We start from the raw sequence: 17,665 nt of genomic DNA on the forward strand, positions 1-17,665 counted from the left end.
TCTGGTCTGTGGCCGATACGATACGTATCTCGATACACTACCAACGATTCGATACATTAAAGATACGATACGATTCATATATTTACGATACGATACGATTCCCCCAATACGATGCAGTGCGATTCAGCACAGTTTGATCCAACACAATGTGATTTGATTTGAGACTCCAATGCAAAGGAATGATGCTATGCAATTCATTGAGTTTGATTATTTATCCACGAAAATACAAACATTCTGTATTTTTCAATTTAAATGTAAAGGTCTTTTGTGAACAACTGGTTCACAATTAACAATAACAAGGCAAGTGCAATGAAAAATAAATAAACCTTTCCTTATTGCTTACAAATGGAATAAATGTAAGCTCTTCTTGCTGTTGCTGTAAACAGACACCAGCCTAACTGTCATAATAAAACAGTCACGACAGTGAAATAGCTTGGCTGTGATGAGAAAGGGAAGACAGAAAAAGATTCAAATACTAAAAAAAAAAAAAAATAATGTCATGGTTCCTTGAACTCAATCAAAATTAGTACGCAATGCAACTACTCATTGGTGTGTGACTTTCAGTCCATACTGTATTATTCAACCGACATGTTCCACTCTAAGGTTTTTCTTTAGGAATATCAGCTGATCCACATGATCGGGGTGAAGCAAACTGCGCTGTGCGCTTCCAGCACAAAAAAAACAAACAAAAAACGCAAAAACGATCGCTGCGCTGTGCTGTAACTTTCAGCATTAGCACTCCTTCCGCTGCGCCAGAATTCAGGAGTCCGGCGGTGAAGACTTGAAGTCCGGCTCGCATCCCCGTGTCCGGCTCGCGCAGCGATCGTTTCGGCGTTTTTTTTTTATTATTTTTTTTAACTGCGCTGTGTTGTAAGTTCCAGCACTGCGCTGTGCAGCGCTGTATCGGTCTGTGACAGACGTAAAAAACCGATGTATCTCGATTTAATCCCAAAATTGCATCGATTCACGGCTGCTCTACCGACGCACTCGCATCGTGCCCGCGCCTGTCCGTGTATCGATGCGTATCGGTTAATCTTCCCATCCCCAATATTTATGTATGTGAGAACCGTTCTATGTGTAGGAAAACTACTACTATTGCTTTTATTGTACTGCAAGTATACACTCTTATTCATGTTTTATGGGCAGTATATTCAGCTTTAACCAATATAAACATAATAAATCAGGCCAAATCTTACACACTGGGCCTTTCAAGCTCTAAGTACAGTAAGTTTTTTTTTTTTTTCTCTCCACCTCAAGCATTCTCTCTTCTCCTTTTCCTGCCAAAGCAAACGCTGGCCAAGCTGGACGAGTGCGGAGCCGCCCTGGGGCTCCTCCTGGACGAGGGCAGGGCACCGCAGTCCGAGCCAGAGTCCGCCGCCACCGCCGCGGTCAGCCCTGTGGGTGGCGCCCTGGAGCTGCGGTGGCAGAGCGCGTGCAGGCGGGCCGAGCAGGAGGCCCAGCGCTGCGCCGACATCCAAGACTGCGAGCTCAGGTGGGACCGGCGGAAGAAATGTCGCACGTGTCGTCCCCGTTATAACAGAGGAGGATTTTAGTTTAGTGGTTCAGTAAAGGTAACGGTTAAGTTGGGTTAAATATATTCAGGGTGAGCTTTTTGCCACCATGTGGAGGAGCAGTGTCTATAATCTTGTTCAAAGTTGACATTTAAAAAGATCAAATGTGTAAAATATTGATTTTCTTTCTGAAAAAAGAAATAAAGCGTCATTCGCATTTATTTTCCTTGTGGCCACACTGAAGATGTGCTAGGTCCAGTGGTGGAAGAAAGTTTTTGGACACCCTTAAAATTTTACTCAATCCCAATTATTTCCAGAGGACGTTGTGTGTGTTACAAAAGGTTTGGCTGCATCAAAGGCACACTAACAAACATAAATAATTTTTCTGTTTAATGTTGAAAATGACAAAATAGGTTCTTGTACTTCGGATGCGCTGCTAGGGGCGTCATTTTGCTGGAACATCCAGTTCTGAGCTGGACGGAACAGTGCACATGCAGCTAAATGTTTGTGACTGCACCAAAATAAACTGCATATTTGTGTGTGTGTGTGTGTGTGTGTGTGTGTGTGTGTGTGTGTACATATTCAAGACTAAGATTCTGAGCTCAATACAAAACATCACAAATACATGAGATTTCCATAAACCTTTTCCCACTATTGTATGATAACTTCATTCATTTCAGCGGCATTTTTATTTCCACCTAAGAAAACATATATATATTTTTTAGTTTATCTTTCAGCTCAGCTGCAAGTCACAGTGTTGAGTATTAAAAATCAAGCCGGTGCCTCCGACATTGGCCAAAACTCCCCTTTCTTGAGCTTTCATGAGTCTTTTTTTTTCACCCCCAGATTTCAGAACGACTTTGCCGCGCTCAACGAGTGGCTGACTGAGTCCAGGAACCTCCTCAGAACGTGGTCCGACCTCGGCGACGCTCCTGACCTGAACCCAGAGAACCTCCGCAACCATCTGATCAAGCTGCTGGTAAGAGTCTGGCGTCGAGTTATAGTGAGTGTTTGATCAGGAAGAAGAAAGACATGTTAGGAAATGTATTTGATGTAATCAGACCCAATGAACTATTTGCCTCATATGCATGAGTGCGTATAGATTTTTTGATAATTTGACATTGTCAAGGTTATGTTTTCTAAAATTCTGGAAGAACGATGTCAAAGTTTCACATGCATTGACCTTATGCATGAGCATGCATTGCCGCATGCTCAGTCCTTGCTAAATCACAAATAGCCTTTTGTGATGTCACAAAGGGTGACAACCATTCCCAGTCTAATCGCAACACCCACGTCTTTGTTGAGCCTTCGTCGTGTCCCTTTTCTGAACACGTGGAAGGTTTCAGGATTTTAAAGATTGTAAAGATTTTAAAACACAACTCCAAAAATGACCTCGGTTGACAATCCGCCCTCCGACTTCAGGACTTCTCCTCGGAGGCCGAAGCCATGTCAGCCAAGAAGGCGTCCGCGTCCAGGGAAGCTGCCCGACTGCTCCAGCTGCGGGAAGACGACGGCTCGGCGCTGAGAGCTCAGCTCGTGCAGGTGGAGGCAGACTGGAGCAAACTGACCTCTGACCTGTCCAACACTCAGGAGCAGCTGCAGCAGGTAACGTCACACAGAGCGAAATCATAACTTTAAGTTGGAGTCAGGTAATATAATTTGAACTCATCTTGCATCCCCCCCAGTGGTTTCAGAGGAAGGCCTCTTGTTGCCTTTCGAAAATAATTAGAAAAGCGCCGTCCTCCCTTCCTGCAGCCTCGACAGGGGAGGACTTTTTAACAGCTAATAATGCCTTCGCATTCATCACCGCTGAATGAAACCACATTTTCCAACTTCAGATAATTCAACACACATGCCCCCTTTCGCCCTCGCCAAAAGCCACATTTTGATTCAGTGCGTTTTGGCAAAAAGCGTCTGGAGGGGTCGGAAAGCAATTATCCACCTGGCAGTAACTCATTTAGATAGCACTGAGTCAGCTCGGCCGCATGAATAATGATAAGAGGTTCAAAATATTTTTGTGCTGATAAAATTGTGTCTCTTTTTGTTTCCTTCTTCTTCTTCTTCTTCTTCTTCTTCTTCTTTTTAATGCTGGTCAGAAGCTGCTGGCAGCGTGGCCACCGGCGGAGCTGCTGTCGGAGCTGAAGACCTGGCTCAAACAGCTGGGCTCCCGCCTCGGCCACAAAAAGGAGTCACTCCTCAAGGCCAGAAACGCCGCTCAGATCGCTGATGTCCTGCAGAACCTTCACGTACGTGGACAACTGCCGTCAGTGTTTTTGTCTTGTCAACCCTTGAACGGTTTTCGTTCTTTCTTTTCTTTCTTTGTTTTATTTTATTTTATTCTTTCTTTTCTTTTTATTTTCACCATTTGGAAAAAAAAATGCTCTTATTTCCACAATTTTCACAGTACTATTACTACTATCATTACTACTACTACTATTACTATCATTACTACTACTACTACTATCATTAATACTACTACTATTACGATCATTACTACTATTACTACTGCTATTACTACTATCATTACTACTACTACTACTACTACTACTACTATTACTACTATCATTACTACTACTACTATGACTATCATTACTACTACTTCTACTATTGGTATCATTACTACTACTACTGCTATTGCTACAATCACTACTACTACTACTACTACTATTACTACCAATACTACTACTACTACTACTACTATTAGTATCATTACTACTACTATTACGACCACTACTACAACTATTACTATTATTATTGTATTTATTTCCTTCCTTCCTTCCTTCCTTACTTACTGACTTATTTTAAAATAAACTAAATCCTCCTTTCTTGTCCTAGAATGCCAAGGCCAGCCTGATGACGGGGCAGCTCCTCCTTGAATTCCTGAGCCAGCCTGGACCTCAGGTGGCCGTGCAGGAAACCCGACACAAACACACCCAATTTGCCGAGGAGCTTGGCGACCTGGCCGCGCAGTGGCTGCACCAGCAGAGGGAGCTGGAGAGGCAGGTGCGTGTCATGCTAAACCCTGCCGCATCCCAAACGGAATGGCCCTCATCTCTGACATTGGTCTGGTAGCGGACGGTCCATCTTTGGCTTTGACACAAAAAGACGAAGATGAAGTTCGCAGCTCTTTGGCGCGCGACAACTGAACTCACCCTTTTGGACCACAGATCTGGGACGTGGAGCAGATGCGCAGGACGTGCGCCGGCAGAGAGAGGCGATTGCAGCGCCTGTGCAGGCGGACGGAGCAGCAGCAGAAGCAGCTCGACCAGAGTCGGCAGCCCACCTGCCGGGCAGCGGCTGCCAAGACCCTCCTGGAGTTGGAGGTGAGCGAGTGCACGGCTCGCTGAGTAGCCCAGCGGCTCACCTGCTGGCGCCCCCTACTGATCGATACACCACCTCTCTCTTCCAGGCCGTGGGAGCCAGAGTGGCCGAGGTGTGGGCGACGCTCCAGGAGCTGAAGGCGAGCAGGGTGCACGCCAGGAAGGCGAAGGCCCACCCCTGTGATTTATTGTTCTCCGCTCAGACCGACGCCGTCTGTCACATTTGCAGGGACCTGCAGAAGCAGGTAAAGAAAAAAACAATGGTCACGATAACTGTAAAATCGACCAGGGCAGCCTGTCAGGACGGCGGGGCGTGCAATGCCAAAGGGAAGTTGCTTCATCACCTTCCAAGATCCACAAGGCCTCAGGCTTGCTTTCTCTTTCACACCAATTGTCCTTGTGCTCATGTGTCCACCTGGGAAACAACCCAAGGGTAAGGCTTGAAAAGAGGGGGGCTCTCGGGGAAAAAAAGATTTAAAAATAACGAAAGACAGACAAAGACAACACTTTAATCTCACATTTGTAGACTTAAGTGTTTTTGCAAGATGGACCTGGAAGATTTGTAGCTCCCAAAAACTCAACCCTTTTTGTCGAGCTCCGCTCTTTTTTTTTTTTCTTCAGAAACTCTCTCCTAAACCTTTGTGATGTCATAAAAAGGCGCCGATACCCTTCCCTGGTTAATGACGATAACCCCTGCCACTTTATTTTTGCTCCTTTCAAAGGTGTGGAAGGCCCAGCAAAGCATCTGTTTCAGTAGGAAGCCACACAAGGAGGCTGCAATTAGAAGGTTAATGAGCTGTGTTGCATAGACTTTCAGATTACTGGTTTCCACTGAAATGTGGAATTATTATTTTATATATTTTTTTAATCTGAAAATGGGTATCAGGCCTTTAAACTTTGAGGTCATCAGTCTACTAAAAATGATAGGAAGTTTATTCAGGTGGGAAAAAGTACACTTGTAGTCACTGTATCGGTAGTTGAAATGACGTCATGAGAAATATTTCCATCTTCCTGCGTCATCTGGCCGTGCCTCACAGATGGAAGATCTGAGACCAGCGCTGCAGCAGGCTATCGAAGAGTGGCAACGCTTTGAGAGAGCGCTGAGAGATGCATCGCTGCACACCACCAGGGTGCACTGTTCCCTGCAACGCCCTCCTCTCTTCTCCCTTCACCAAGCAGAAGCACACATGGACATTCTTGAGGTGAGGGAGGGGGGAAATAAAAGTGAAATATTACAGCCGTTTTGCTACGCTGCTTGAGAGATGTTTTGTTTTTATCGAACAGCTACTTCAGGAGGAAGCCAGAAAAGGGGAGGAGCTTTGGGTGTCCGCGGACGAATCCAGCAAGGGCCTCTCGAGGGTTGTTCATCGAGGAACTGCTCAGCGCCTGGAGGAGCAAGTGGAGAGGGAGCGAAAACGGTTAGACAAGCAACCTAAAAAAACAAAAAAAAAACAACCTAAAACTCTTCAGACGCTATTCGAGATCACACGTCCGGAAATTTTAAAGGCCCATTTTGTAACATTTAGTGATGCCTGACACTTAGTGGTGAAAAAGTGTATTGCACACAATGTTAACGTTAATTGTTTTTATTGGCAGATTAGCAGTAACTATTGATTTGTGCCAGCCTGGCAATGGCCAGTTCTGCTAAACTAGAGGACGAGATGAAACATGTTGATACGATCTCCACTCATACCAACTTAGTGAGAAACTTAACTTAGTAATGAACTTAAATAAGGTCCTTTGGCCAAAATTCTAAACCACCTCTTGAAGTATTGCACAATAAAATATTGTCATTAAATATCTTCATGAATGAAAAATTGAATTAGAGCAGTTTCTAATATGTTATCTGTGGCCAAGTACAACCAAACTACCATCTGCATCCACGAATGCTGCGTGTTCTCAGGTGGAAGGACGTGGTGCAGGAGCTAAAGGATGACCAGGCAAAGACCAGGGAGACTCTGTCACTCTGGCAGGAGTACTCTCACCTCTCTGATCAGTGCTCAACAGAGCTGCAGCAGCTGCAGGGTCAATGCAAAGACCTGTGGAGCCCCACCGCTCAGCGGGACTCTGGGGCCATGCTTCAGTCCATGCAGGTGAGTGTGCTTCGGTAAAATAAATTGAGGGGTTTATCATGAATTTGGGTCTAAGCGGAGTTCTCTTTACTACACTGCGACTGGGCAGCAGTTGCAGGAATCTGCCGCCGACCTGCAAAACAGGATGGGAGACGTCCTGCTTGCCTCCAAGGCCGTCGTGGAAAAACTGGATCCACCAGTTGCGAGCTTGATCCAATCAGAGTGCCGGCTTCTGACCCGCAGCATCGTGCAGCTGCAGAGGAGAACATCTGGAAAGGCTCAAAGTCTGAAGGTAATGTTGTTAAATATGGCCGCAGTCTTTTAAAAAAAAAAAAAAATCCTGACCGCTGCAGGTTGACACGCACCTGCAAATCCTCCGTACAGGACGAGTTGGAGCAACAGGAGCAGTTCGACACCCGACTGGTGCTGCTGGAGGAGCAGGCAGCGAACATTGAGAATGAGCTTAAGGCTTTGAAGGGGGATGACCACCTGGAGGTCGGTCATATTTTTATTGTTTTTCCTCAATAATCTTTCTTGTACGTTAGACTTAAGCTTTCTGCAAGCGCAAAGAATCCCAAGATGTTGAATGACTTCTATTAATAAATTTACTATTTTTTTTAAGGCTGAAACGATTCATCAGCTTGACTGTTGAAAAATTGTTTGATTACAATTTTCTACAATGTGTGTGTGTGTGTGTGTGTATGAATATATATGTATGTATATATATATATTTATATATATGTGTGTATGTATATATATATGTGTATATACTGTATATGTATTTATTTATGTATATCTATGTATATACATACATACATATATTTAATATATGTGCATATATGTGCATATATGTGTATGTGTATGTATATATTTATACATATATATGTATATATATGTATATATATACGTATATATACGTATATATATATGTATATATGTATATATGTATATGTATATATATGTATATATATATGTATGTATATATATGTATATATATGTATATGTATGTATATATATGTATATATATGTATATGTGTATATATATGTATGTATATGTATATGTGTATATATATATGTATGTATATATATGTATGTATATATATGTATATATATGTATATGTATGTATATATGTACATATATATGTATGTATATATATGTATATATATGTATATGTATGTATATATGTACATATATATGTATGTATATATGTATATATATATGTATGTATATATGTATATATATATATGTATATATATATATATATATATTATATGTGTGTACACACACACGCGCACACACACTTTTTGTGGTTATTGTTTCAGCAGGTACTGGAATGAGTGGTTGCCATTTTCAGACATGTATTTTTCTAATATTTACAAATTAGTTTGCTTATATTCATATAATTTTTGAATTAAATTAACAAACACTCTATTGATTAATGGATTACAAAAATAATCCCTAGCCCTGATATTTTGTTGAGGATGGAGAAATTCACAATTTATTTATTATTATTATTTATTTATTTCACTCACAAATTGAAAGCTGTGGTGTTTTTGTTTTGTTTTTTGTTTCGTTTTCGTTTTCTCAAACGTGTTTGCAGGTTGTGTCCGAACTGAGGGCCTCATATGCGTCACTGGCGGACGTCATCGGGATGAGTGCCAACGTGACCTTTAACAACGGTGAAGCGGAGAGAGTGCACGCACTCAGCAAGCAATGGGCTGAAAGCATGACTCACGTGTTTGAGAGGAACAGGTACCAAAAAAAAAAAAAAAAAAACTTTCGGCTCGTGCAGTGTTTGTGCACTTGTGTCATGGTACCCCGTGTATTGCAGCTGCTTTGCCTTGTGGGGGAAAAACACCTGACGCACATGTGTGCTTCATTTTTCACAAGATGTGAAGTTTTGATAGACAAACTTTTTCCCATCAGCCCTTAAAAGTTAAAACAATGACCTTATTTACAGGGACTAGAGAGGTTGGAAAACAAGTTTTCAGACACCTCATGCATTTTTGATGGACTGTATTGCGCTAAGAATGAGTCTTATATCTCCAAGTACAGTTTGTTTTTAGTGCATTAACCCACATGATGCGCGTGTCGTGCACTGTTCCGTCCAGCTCAGAACTTGATGACATGCCTTGCAAACACATCCAGAGTACAAGAGTGCAAGAACCACAAGAATGTTTTCTTATTTTGTCTGGTCTGCGTACCTCTAATGCAACCAAACCTTGTGAAACACACACAAAAAGTCCTCTGGCAAATATTCAATAACAATAATTGAGATGAAGTAAAATTTTAAGGCTGTCCGAAAACCTTTATCCATGGCTGTATTTATTTCAACCTACCCTTCCTAAGCGGGGAATTGTTACATGTTGTCTTTTTTTTGTCCAGAGAGCTGCAGATGGAACGCCAGCATGCTCTGAGCTTTCAGGAGCAATGTGACAACCTGATGTCCGTTCAGAAGAGGCTCGAGGAGAAATTAACATCCAGCAAAACCCAGAGTTACTCCACCACCCAACAGATGCTGTCGGCCCATCAGGTACAGAAGCAATAATGTTATTAAAGACTTTTTCTTTTTCCTTTTCTGAATGTAATTGCGATGACTGGAGTAATTGCTCTGAGCATTTCTTATTTGTTTAACAATTAGCGTTTATTAGCAAAACCCTCATCTTAAAGGTCCAATGGGTGAAGTTTGGCTTGGTTTGTGATTTATATGTTGGTAAAAGCTAAATATAGTGCCTGTGAAAACATTAATAAAAGTGTATACTCGCAGTAAAAGTGATTTTGGATTTCCTACTCTTAGAACGGTTCTTATATATATATATATGACTCGCTCCCAAGTTAGCTGCCAACTTTTACCGCCATATTTCTAAGGAAGCCTGGTGTGGACAATCCAGTCTGTCCAACATTGCATCTTGTATTCAGGGTGAACACTTGCGTCCTTAAATAGACCAACAAAGAAGAAGGTGAACAAGGTGTGCAAGTTTGTGTGCGCAGGCCACTGTAGTTCACTGCCAAGCTCAGGAGAGGGGGAGTGAAAAAGCGCTGCAATCTAAAATGTAACCACTTGATGTAGTTTCTCCTCAAAATGTCCACATATTACACAGTTGACCTTTAAATCCTCCTGAACGCCATTCAGATCGACAGTTCATCGTCATTTGTCTGTTGGCTAGCACACACTGAGACGTTACAAGTCAGAGCAATATCCCGCGATTCACGCTTGTTTTTTTTTAAATCAAATGCTATTGTGTTGCCAGTAATCTCGTGCTGCTATTGCTAGTGAGTGGGAGGTGATATCAGCAGAATAAATCTCACTGAGACATCCTTCCTCCTCCCTTCCTTTCTTCCCACAGAGCCTCCAAGCTGAAGCAATTATGGGCCACCAGTTCCTGCAGGCTTTCCTCTGCCACATGGTCCAAAAAATAGAGGAAGAAAGCGTGGAGAGAAGGTTGGCGATGTTTTTTCTTTCTCCAACTTGTCTTGGAGAGGAAATTATTAACCATGATTCCTTCACATTTGTAGTAGACTGTGCGCAGTTAGAGGGCCAGTGTGTAAAATTTGGCCTGATTTATGATTTTTATGTTGCTAAAAGCTTAACATACTGCCCATAAATATATTGACAAAAGTGTATACTCACAAGTACAATAAAAGTAATTTAGTTTTCGTACCCATAGAACGGTTTTTATTTATATATAAGAATGTACATATAGCAAGGGTGCTGCGCCCAGTTAGCTGCCATTTTGCACCGCCATAATTCTAAGGAAGCCAGTGTGGACAATCCAGGCCACCTGAGAGCGCGCTTCGTATTCATGGTGAACACTCGCACCCTGAGATAAACCAACAAAGAAGGTGGACGACGTATCTAGGTTTGTGTCTGCAGGCCACTGTAGTTCACTGGCAAGCTCAGGAGGGAGAGGGGGAGTGAAAAAGCACTGTAATCTAAAATGTCACCACTCGATGTCACTGTTTCTTCTCAGAATCTCCAAATATAACACACTGTATTGAAGCAGCATACCCACCCCTAGGTTTACAGCGCCCCATTAAAACACTCGGTTGTAGCTTCCAGCTAAAACTGATGCTTAAAATGGGGAAAAAAACAAACATCCAGCTGGGAGCATTGTTACTAAAGTGTATGCAAGAGGTATCGGTGACCTTTGTGCACCTTTGCACAGGGCTGAGTCCATAAACTGTGCAGCTTGGGACATATTTTCTGAGAAGCGGGGCAAGCAAACCAAGGACTTGTGCTTATTTCTTGGACTTTTCTTGACAGACTAGAGTTTGCTGTTGTAGAGTGCTGTTACACCAAAGTTGGTACGATGAAGCATTTCTCTGGTGCGACTGCCAGACAAGAGCCAAGCTGTTGCAGTTGATAATAAATTGAAGTCTGAGAAGTTTTTGCTTGACCCCCTCACCTGATTGGATTAATCAAATTTGCGGTCCATTCTTGGCCTTACGACGATCCCGCATAGCGGGAAGACGCCTTTCCAGTCTGGGAACCTTGACACTTGGTTGCTGTCTTTCCTTTTTTTTTTTAACCTTCGCCACTAAATCTGTGATGACAATCTGTGAAATAGATGCACTGGTTCCTCCTCCAACCACCACTGCTCTTCAAGTGCAGCCCCTGCTGCTTCGCTGTTTATTCAACAATTAGGTTGCGAGTGAAATACAACTGGGCTCCCTTTTTTTTTTTTTTTGGCAATTTTCACCCCTTTATTTGCTTTTCTTTCAGTTTTTTCCTTTCCCACTCAATAAAACAGTCATGCGAACCTACCCAATATCTGTCCCAAGGCTGCCTAAATCTTTCCTCTAATCCCAGACGTTTCACCATCGACGTCTCACGGTCCAAAGACAACAGAAGTTGCCGACTCCTTCTTCTTGCTTTTCGCACAGACCCGAACTTGTGGCACACGTGGCCGGTGTGAGGAAGAGCTGGCTGAGCACCGTGGATCTGGTCGGCCGGCGGAGCTCCTCCATTACAGAACAGCTGAGCCAGTGGGCAGCCTACTGCAAAGGGCTCCGGCAATTGCGGAAGCTGTTGCGGGAGGTTGACCCCCTGCTGCCCCCTGCTGGTCCTCTTTTTTGCGTTCTACACCAAGAGCTCAGCTGCTACCAGGTCGGTCGTCGTACGATCAGCAGTGTTGGGACGATTACTCGCAAATGTAATTGGTTACAATTACAAGTTACAGTTACAAGATGTAATCGTAGTGTATCTATTTCAATTACTTTACCAAAGTAATGTACCTTATTACATTTTGATTACTTTTCTAAATTGCTAATTAATGTTCTCAACTGTTTCGACCTGACAGCTGCCAGCTTCCTGATAAAGATTCTGAACTTGACAGGAGAACCAATCAGAAGCATTAGAATAGTGATACAATAATAAGTCCTAATAAAACCATGCAAAGCACCAAAATTAAATTGATCAAACATAAAGCCCAGCCTTTTGGTAAAAATTGCTCAAATGCAATTAAAATTGTAAACATTAATAACTTCATTTTTTTTTTTACAATTTTCCAGGATTGTAACTGATTACAATTTTATTTATTTTGCAATGAAATTACGTATCGACGTCACATGTAACTAGTTCCCGACACTGACGGATCAGTTACTGACGAAAGTCTTTTCAATTTTCTGCTCATTCGATGGGACAGTGTGAAATCAACAAGCTTCTCGTGTCCCCCTCTCTTGCCAAGTGTGCTGAAGACGCTCTCAGTCAGCTGACTGACTCGTACTCCAAAACGCTGGAGGTCGGCAGACGTTTGTGCGACGGCGTGGCCGAGCCAGAGAGCCGGAGAGCTCTGCAGTCGGAGCTCCAGGCCGTGCAGGAGGACTGGGAGCGCAGCGCCTCACTGCTGCAGCAGAGACGAGACCTGGAACACACGGCCGTTAAGGTAGCAGCCACACACACACAGACCAATAACCAGCTATTTGTTTTTGTTTTTTTTGGGTTTTTTTTAAGTGCAAGCTAAATTTTGGAAAGAAAAATCAGTTTTGGAGTGTCAAGTGATAGATGAGCAGTGGCAGACAAACATCTACTTGGCTGCAATGATGGAACGTCTTGATGAGTCCGCTGGAATGAACTCAGTGGTGTCAAACTCAAATACACAGTGGGGCCAAACTTTAAAACTTGGACAATGTTGCAGTTGCAGACCAACTTTGATATTTATTGACAAAATCTTCCTCCAGATATAACAGTGAATATTTTCATATGGACTCAAACAAGTTTTGCTTCAACCTGAATATGGAACAGGCAAAGATAAACACTACACAAGAAATAACTTAATATTGCACACATGCAAAAGCAAATTTCAAATCAAAAGAAACCCATCAAAATAGGTAAAATGTCAATAAAAATCGTATGCCTCTTTTTTTTTATTTGCAGCCTTCTGATTTAAATTTCGGCAGTGACCTTTTTACACCGGCTAATAATACATTTAAAAATAGAATAACTCCAATAAACCAATTACGCAATAACAATATCCTTCAATGAACATCCTGTCCCCATTGAGCAAGGCATTCTGGAATTTGTGGTACTAGCAGTACCTGTGCTGTACAATAGCGGCAGGCCCAGAACTAGCAGTGATTTTGTATTGCCAAATATAATCGCACCTATGGCATAGAGTTAGAGAGTAAAACTTGGATGTAGCGACAGATACCCTACCTGTATGAGGAGCGACATGGGATTCCTTGCTCTTTGTGTGAGCCACAATGCGCCACAGTGTTCAACTCTTTCACAGCAAAGATTCCAAGAGAGGAAAAAAAAGCATCATTTTTTACAGAGAAAAGCCTTCAGTGCAGTTCTTTGTTTTTCTTGTGAAATGTGAAAATTTCTCCCGTCTCTGATAAAAGACACTCGAGGGTTAGCGCAGCGTACACGCTAATCTCCCCGGAAGCTAGCTAGGCTCACATTCACTTCCTGTTTTAATTCTTTGAGTTCCAGAGTGGTTTTATTGACTTGCAGCAATCGCGTCATGCTTTTTTTTAATGCTTTTTTTTTTTTTTTTTTTTGTAGTCGCCGACAAAACAAAACAAAAACAAACTTAAACTTGAAAATCATTCCGTTTGCATGATTGACGAGAGATTTTCAGAGTCAAAGTCTGAGCCATCCAACTGTTTTCGTACTCTAAATCATTCAAATCAACAAAACATTGCGAGCTCGCATTCTTGGTTCGCAGTGGAGTTTAGCCTTGGACTGACCAAATGGAAAAGAAAAGAGTGTATTACAGTATTAACGAAAAAGCAGGAGGTGTCAGCTTAGCGTGACCGCATGACCCATATCCTGGACCAGATCCTGACCCCCCCCCCCCCCCCCCCCCAACACACACACACGCGCGCATGCAATCACGCCGTGGTGCAGACGTCCCACCAAGAGGATCAAAGCTTCAATCCACCCTCCGTCTTCATCCAGCTGGTTACCATCACTTTCATTCCATCACTGCGATACTGTAATGTTTTTCCCAGAATGAAAACGAGAAACACGTGCGCTCACAAAGAAAAGGGTGTCCAGAAACATCGGACAGGTTTTCGGAAAAAGTCTGAGATGTCTTGTGAGGGTGTTTTTAGTGCAGGGGTCTAGTGAGGTCAGGGAAAGTTGTGTTCACCCGTTTCGACCTGACAGGATCTGCAGGCAAGTGGGGAAATCGCTGACCGCCGTTAACACAACGAAAATATATGATAGTCAATCCGACAGACACAATGACAAATGGCTAATATGTAAATGTCTGTTTCAAAAAAATATATATGTTGCTTCCAAAATTTGGATCAATAAGGAGGGAAAAATACAAGGCAACGAACGGAGAGGGAGTGTTTTGAGAGGTGGTTGCAAGAAATTAAAATGTTTAAAAAAGTATCTGTTTTATTGTGTGCTTTTGATTTCTTTACTAAATAATCTGTTGGTAACCTTTTCATTGTTAAAAAAAAAAAAAAGTGCTGTATGAATTAACTGGATTGAAAAATACAGTCGATGCTTGCTCGAAGCAAATCTTTGTCACAGTAAATGCATAGCATCATTCACATGTGTCACTTATTTAGAAATGGACTCAGTGTCAGGACCAGGTGGCCGGCACGGTGACGGACCTGGCCGAGCTGGAAGCGACCCTGGAGCAGCCGCTGACTGGCGCAGCTCAGCTGGCTGAGAAGGAGACGGTGCTCCAGGTAACTGCTTTCCTGCTGACCTGCACATTGGTTGCGTGTGTGTGTTTGCCCTCGGTCGCTTGCTTAAGCTTCCTTATTGCTACGTCGCTTGTCGAATTATAACCGTGGTAACCAAATCAACACAGTCGGCACTTTTGTAACAACAACAACCACAACTACGACTAAAACAACTATTACAGCAACTACAACTAAAACTACAACAACTACTAACCACTGCCGCTTCACGGGCAGAGTTTCCATGTTCTCCGTGTGTCTATGCGGGTTCTCTCCGGGTTCTCCGGCTTCCTCCCACAGTCCAAAAACATGCATGTGAGGCGAATTGGAAACTCTTAGTTGTCCGTAGGTGTGCATGTGGGTGCGAATGGTTGTTTGTCTCCATGTGGCCCTGCGATGAACTGGCCACTTGTCCAGGGTGTCGCCCTGCCTTCGCCCTATGACAGCTGGGAGAGGCTCCAGCAGAGCAGACCCCCAGTGACCCTGAGCTCAGGAAGAAGCGGGAAAATGGATGACTGGATGAATGGATGATATTATCATTATTACTGTTGTAATGGTAATAATGATAACAGCTGAGATACGCTGCAGTTAACCTCCCTAACCCTCAGTTCGGGAAGAAGCAGGTATTGGAAACGGATAAATGGATTACGGAATTGTCTCATATTTTACACTCCATTGTTTGCACCTAAATCATATTATGCTGTATTGCGTAACACTTCAAACACCCTTATCTGTACATACCACCTTTTTTTTTTTTTTTTTTTTAACTTTGTACTTTTGTAGAACTCATAGTTAACCTGCTACTTTTGCCACTTTTTAAGTGTTTTACGCTCTCCTCATTCCTCCTAATGCGCGATCACGCACTCGCCCTCGAACATTCCGCCGCAGCGCGACGACGTGACAGGCGAGAGATAAAACCTTTGAGTCACTGAATCGCTGCTCTCTTCACGCTCAGCTGGTCTCGCTCGGCGGCAGCGACCCCCATCACCCGCCAGCCAGAGCACCCCCGAATCACCCCCCCCACCCCCCGCCGCCTCCTCCTCCCCCCTTCCCCTTATTTAATGCCCCCGTGCTTTCACTACCCTCCCCCTTTCGACCCCCCCTTCCCCATCCCCCATCCCCCCTGCCCCGTCCACAGCCCTTTAATCTGGGCAGTCGGGGGGACGGAGGACGAGGGAGAGAAGTGCGCGCACACTCAACGCATGCAGGCCCGTCTGACTCGGCGTTAGAAAAAAACTTCCTCTCCGCCTGTGTGTGTGTGTGTGTGTGTGATGCAGGAGTCGGAGCTCTCCCTGCAGCGCCTGGCCACCGGCCTGAGGGACTTGGCCACCATGAAGACGGACCTGTCCCAGTGCGTGGCGGCCGGCGACTCGGCTCTGCTGGAGCAGCAGCTGGAGCAGCTCCACGCCGAGTGGGAAGAGCTGTGTGCCAAGGTGAGGATGGATGGATGGATGGAGTGGAATAGATAGAATGGAATATGTAGACGCTTTACTTGTTGTTCTTCACGTCGACGCGACTGAAAATAGATTGAAAAGTGGGGAAAAAAAACGGGGACTGTGGTGTCGGGGGAGGACGGAGGGAAGGAGAAGAAGGGGGGAAAGTGGCTCCCAGCTGTGGTTTGGCGGTGACCAGTTGCACAAAAGCCTCAGCACCACTGGGAACACACACACACACACACACGCACCCACACACACACACCTTAATAGAAAAAGTCTTGCTCAGCTTTCTGCTTTTTTCTTTTTCTTGACATTGGTTCCTTTTCTCTCCTGTGCACTCAAAGTCCAAAAGTTGAGCTCATTGTTCAAGTCACCGCTGTGCATCTTAAACGTCTTTTTCGGCCACGTGCCGCCGCCGCCGCTGCCGCCGCCGCTCACTCTTCTGCCGTAAGTGTTGTTTATTCCCTCGTCCTGGAATAGCAGCGTGGCATTTTGCCGGCTCGTTATCAGCTCCCCCTCCGCCAGCGCTCCGTCTCAACGGTCATGTGGCGCCCTGGGAAACAGGCTGACGATTCAGTCGCCGCGTTATTAGCGAAAGTAAAGCCCCACTGTATTGCGCGCCACACGCGCCAGTGCGTGTGCATCGCATAGGCTGAAATTCCCACAGTTAAGTCCCCGTTGGCTTTAACACAAATGCACTCTTGTTTGTCTGAGGCCAGCGGTTATGACCTGCTCTGGATATTTCTGTCCGTTATTGACACTGCGGGGATAATTTGCTCTCCTGACTGGCCTCGTCCACCTGCTCCGGTTTTGTTCGGGAGGTCTTGTTTGCGCTTCCTCGAGGAAAATGTTTACCAGCCCTTTCAAAATAAAACTGTCCCTTTTTATTAGCGTTACATTGTCTGTTTTGAGCTTGGAAATGCAGCGGTCTTGTGAAAGACGTCACGTGTCTTTCACAAGCCGTGAACTTTTGAAAGACATCAGTCCTTAAAAGTAAAAACAATAACTTTATGAACAGGGACTACACTCCCTGTGGTGGAAAAAAGTTTTTGGACACCTCATGCATTTGTGATGTACTGTTCTTGTGCTAAGAATCAGTTTAAAGTCTCCAAGTGCTGTTTATTTTAGCGCAGTCACCAACATTTACCCACATGCTGGCTGCAGGTGCACTGTTCCATCCAGC

The 17,665-nt window shown here is 43.9% G+C and overlaps 1 protein-coding gene across 1 annotated transcript in view; it reads left to right on the top strand.

Moving 5' to 3' along the window:
- Positions 1-17,665, top strand: part of syne2a (spectrin repeat containing, nuclear envelope 2a) — a 93,857-nt gene that overhangs the window by 54,733 nt on the left and 21,459 nt on the right. Inside the window, exons 76-94 of the mRNA XM_076037467.1 lie at positions 1,287-1,492; positions 2,358-2,490; positions 2,934-3,116; positions 3,608-3,757; positions 4,347-4,514; positions 4,679-4,834; positions 4,921-5,076; positions 5,869-6,033; positions 6,116-6,249; positions 6,735-6,924; positions 7,013-7,195; positions 7,288-7,398; positions 8,505-8,656; positions 9,290-9,437; positions 10,252-10,346; positions 11,789-12,011; positions 12,592-12,789; positions 14,930-15,052; positions 16,324-16,479. Coding sequence (XP_075893582.1) covers positions 1,287-1,492; positions 2,358-2,490; positions 2,934-3,116; positions 3,608-3,757; positions 4,347-4,514; positions 4,679-4,834; positions 4,921-5,076; positions 5,869-6,033; positions 6,116-6,249; positions 6,735-6,924; positions 7,013-7,195; positions 7,288-7,398; positions 8,505-8,656; positions 9,290-9,437; positions 10,252-10,346; positions 11,789-12,011; positions 12,592-12,789; positions 14,930-15,052; positions 16,324-16,479 — 3,030 coding nt within the window. The remainder of the gene's footprint in view (positions 1-1,286; positions 1,493-2,357; positions 2,491-2,933; positions 3,117-3,607; positions 3,758-4,346; positions 4,515-4,678; positions 4,835-4,920; positions 5,077-5,868; positions 6,034-6,115; positions 6,250-6,734; positions 6,925-7,012; positions 7,196-7,287; positions 7,399-8,504; positions 8,657-9,289; positions 9,438-10,251; positions 10,347-11,788; positions 12,012-12,591; positions 12,790-14,929; positions 15,053-16,323; positions 16,480-17,665) is intronic.

Source organism: Nelusetta ayraudi, unplaced genomic scaffold (assembly GCF_046127955.1).
Source record: "Nelusetta ayraudi isolate G7.1 ecotype Tasmania unplaced genomic scaffold, CSIRO-AGI_Nayr_v1 ptg000052l, whole genome shotgun sequence".
Taxonomy (NCBI): Eukaryota; Metazoa; Chordata; class Actinopteri; order Tetraodontiformes; family Monacanthidae; genus Nelusetta; species Nelusetta ayraudi.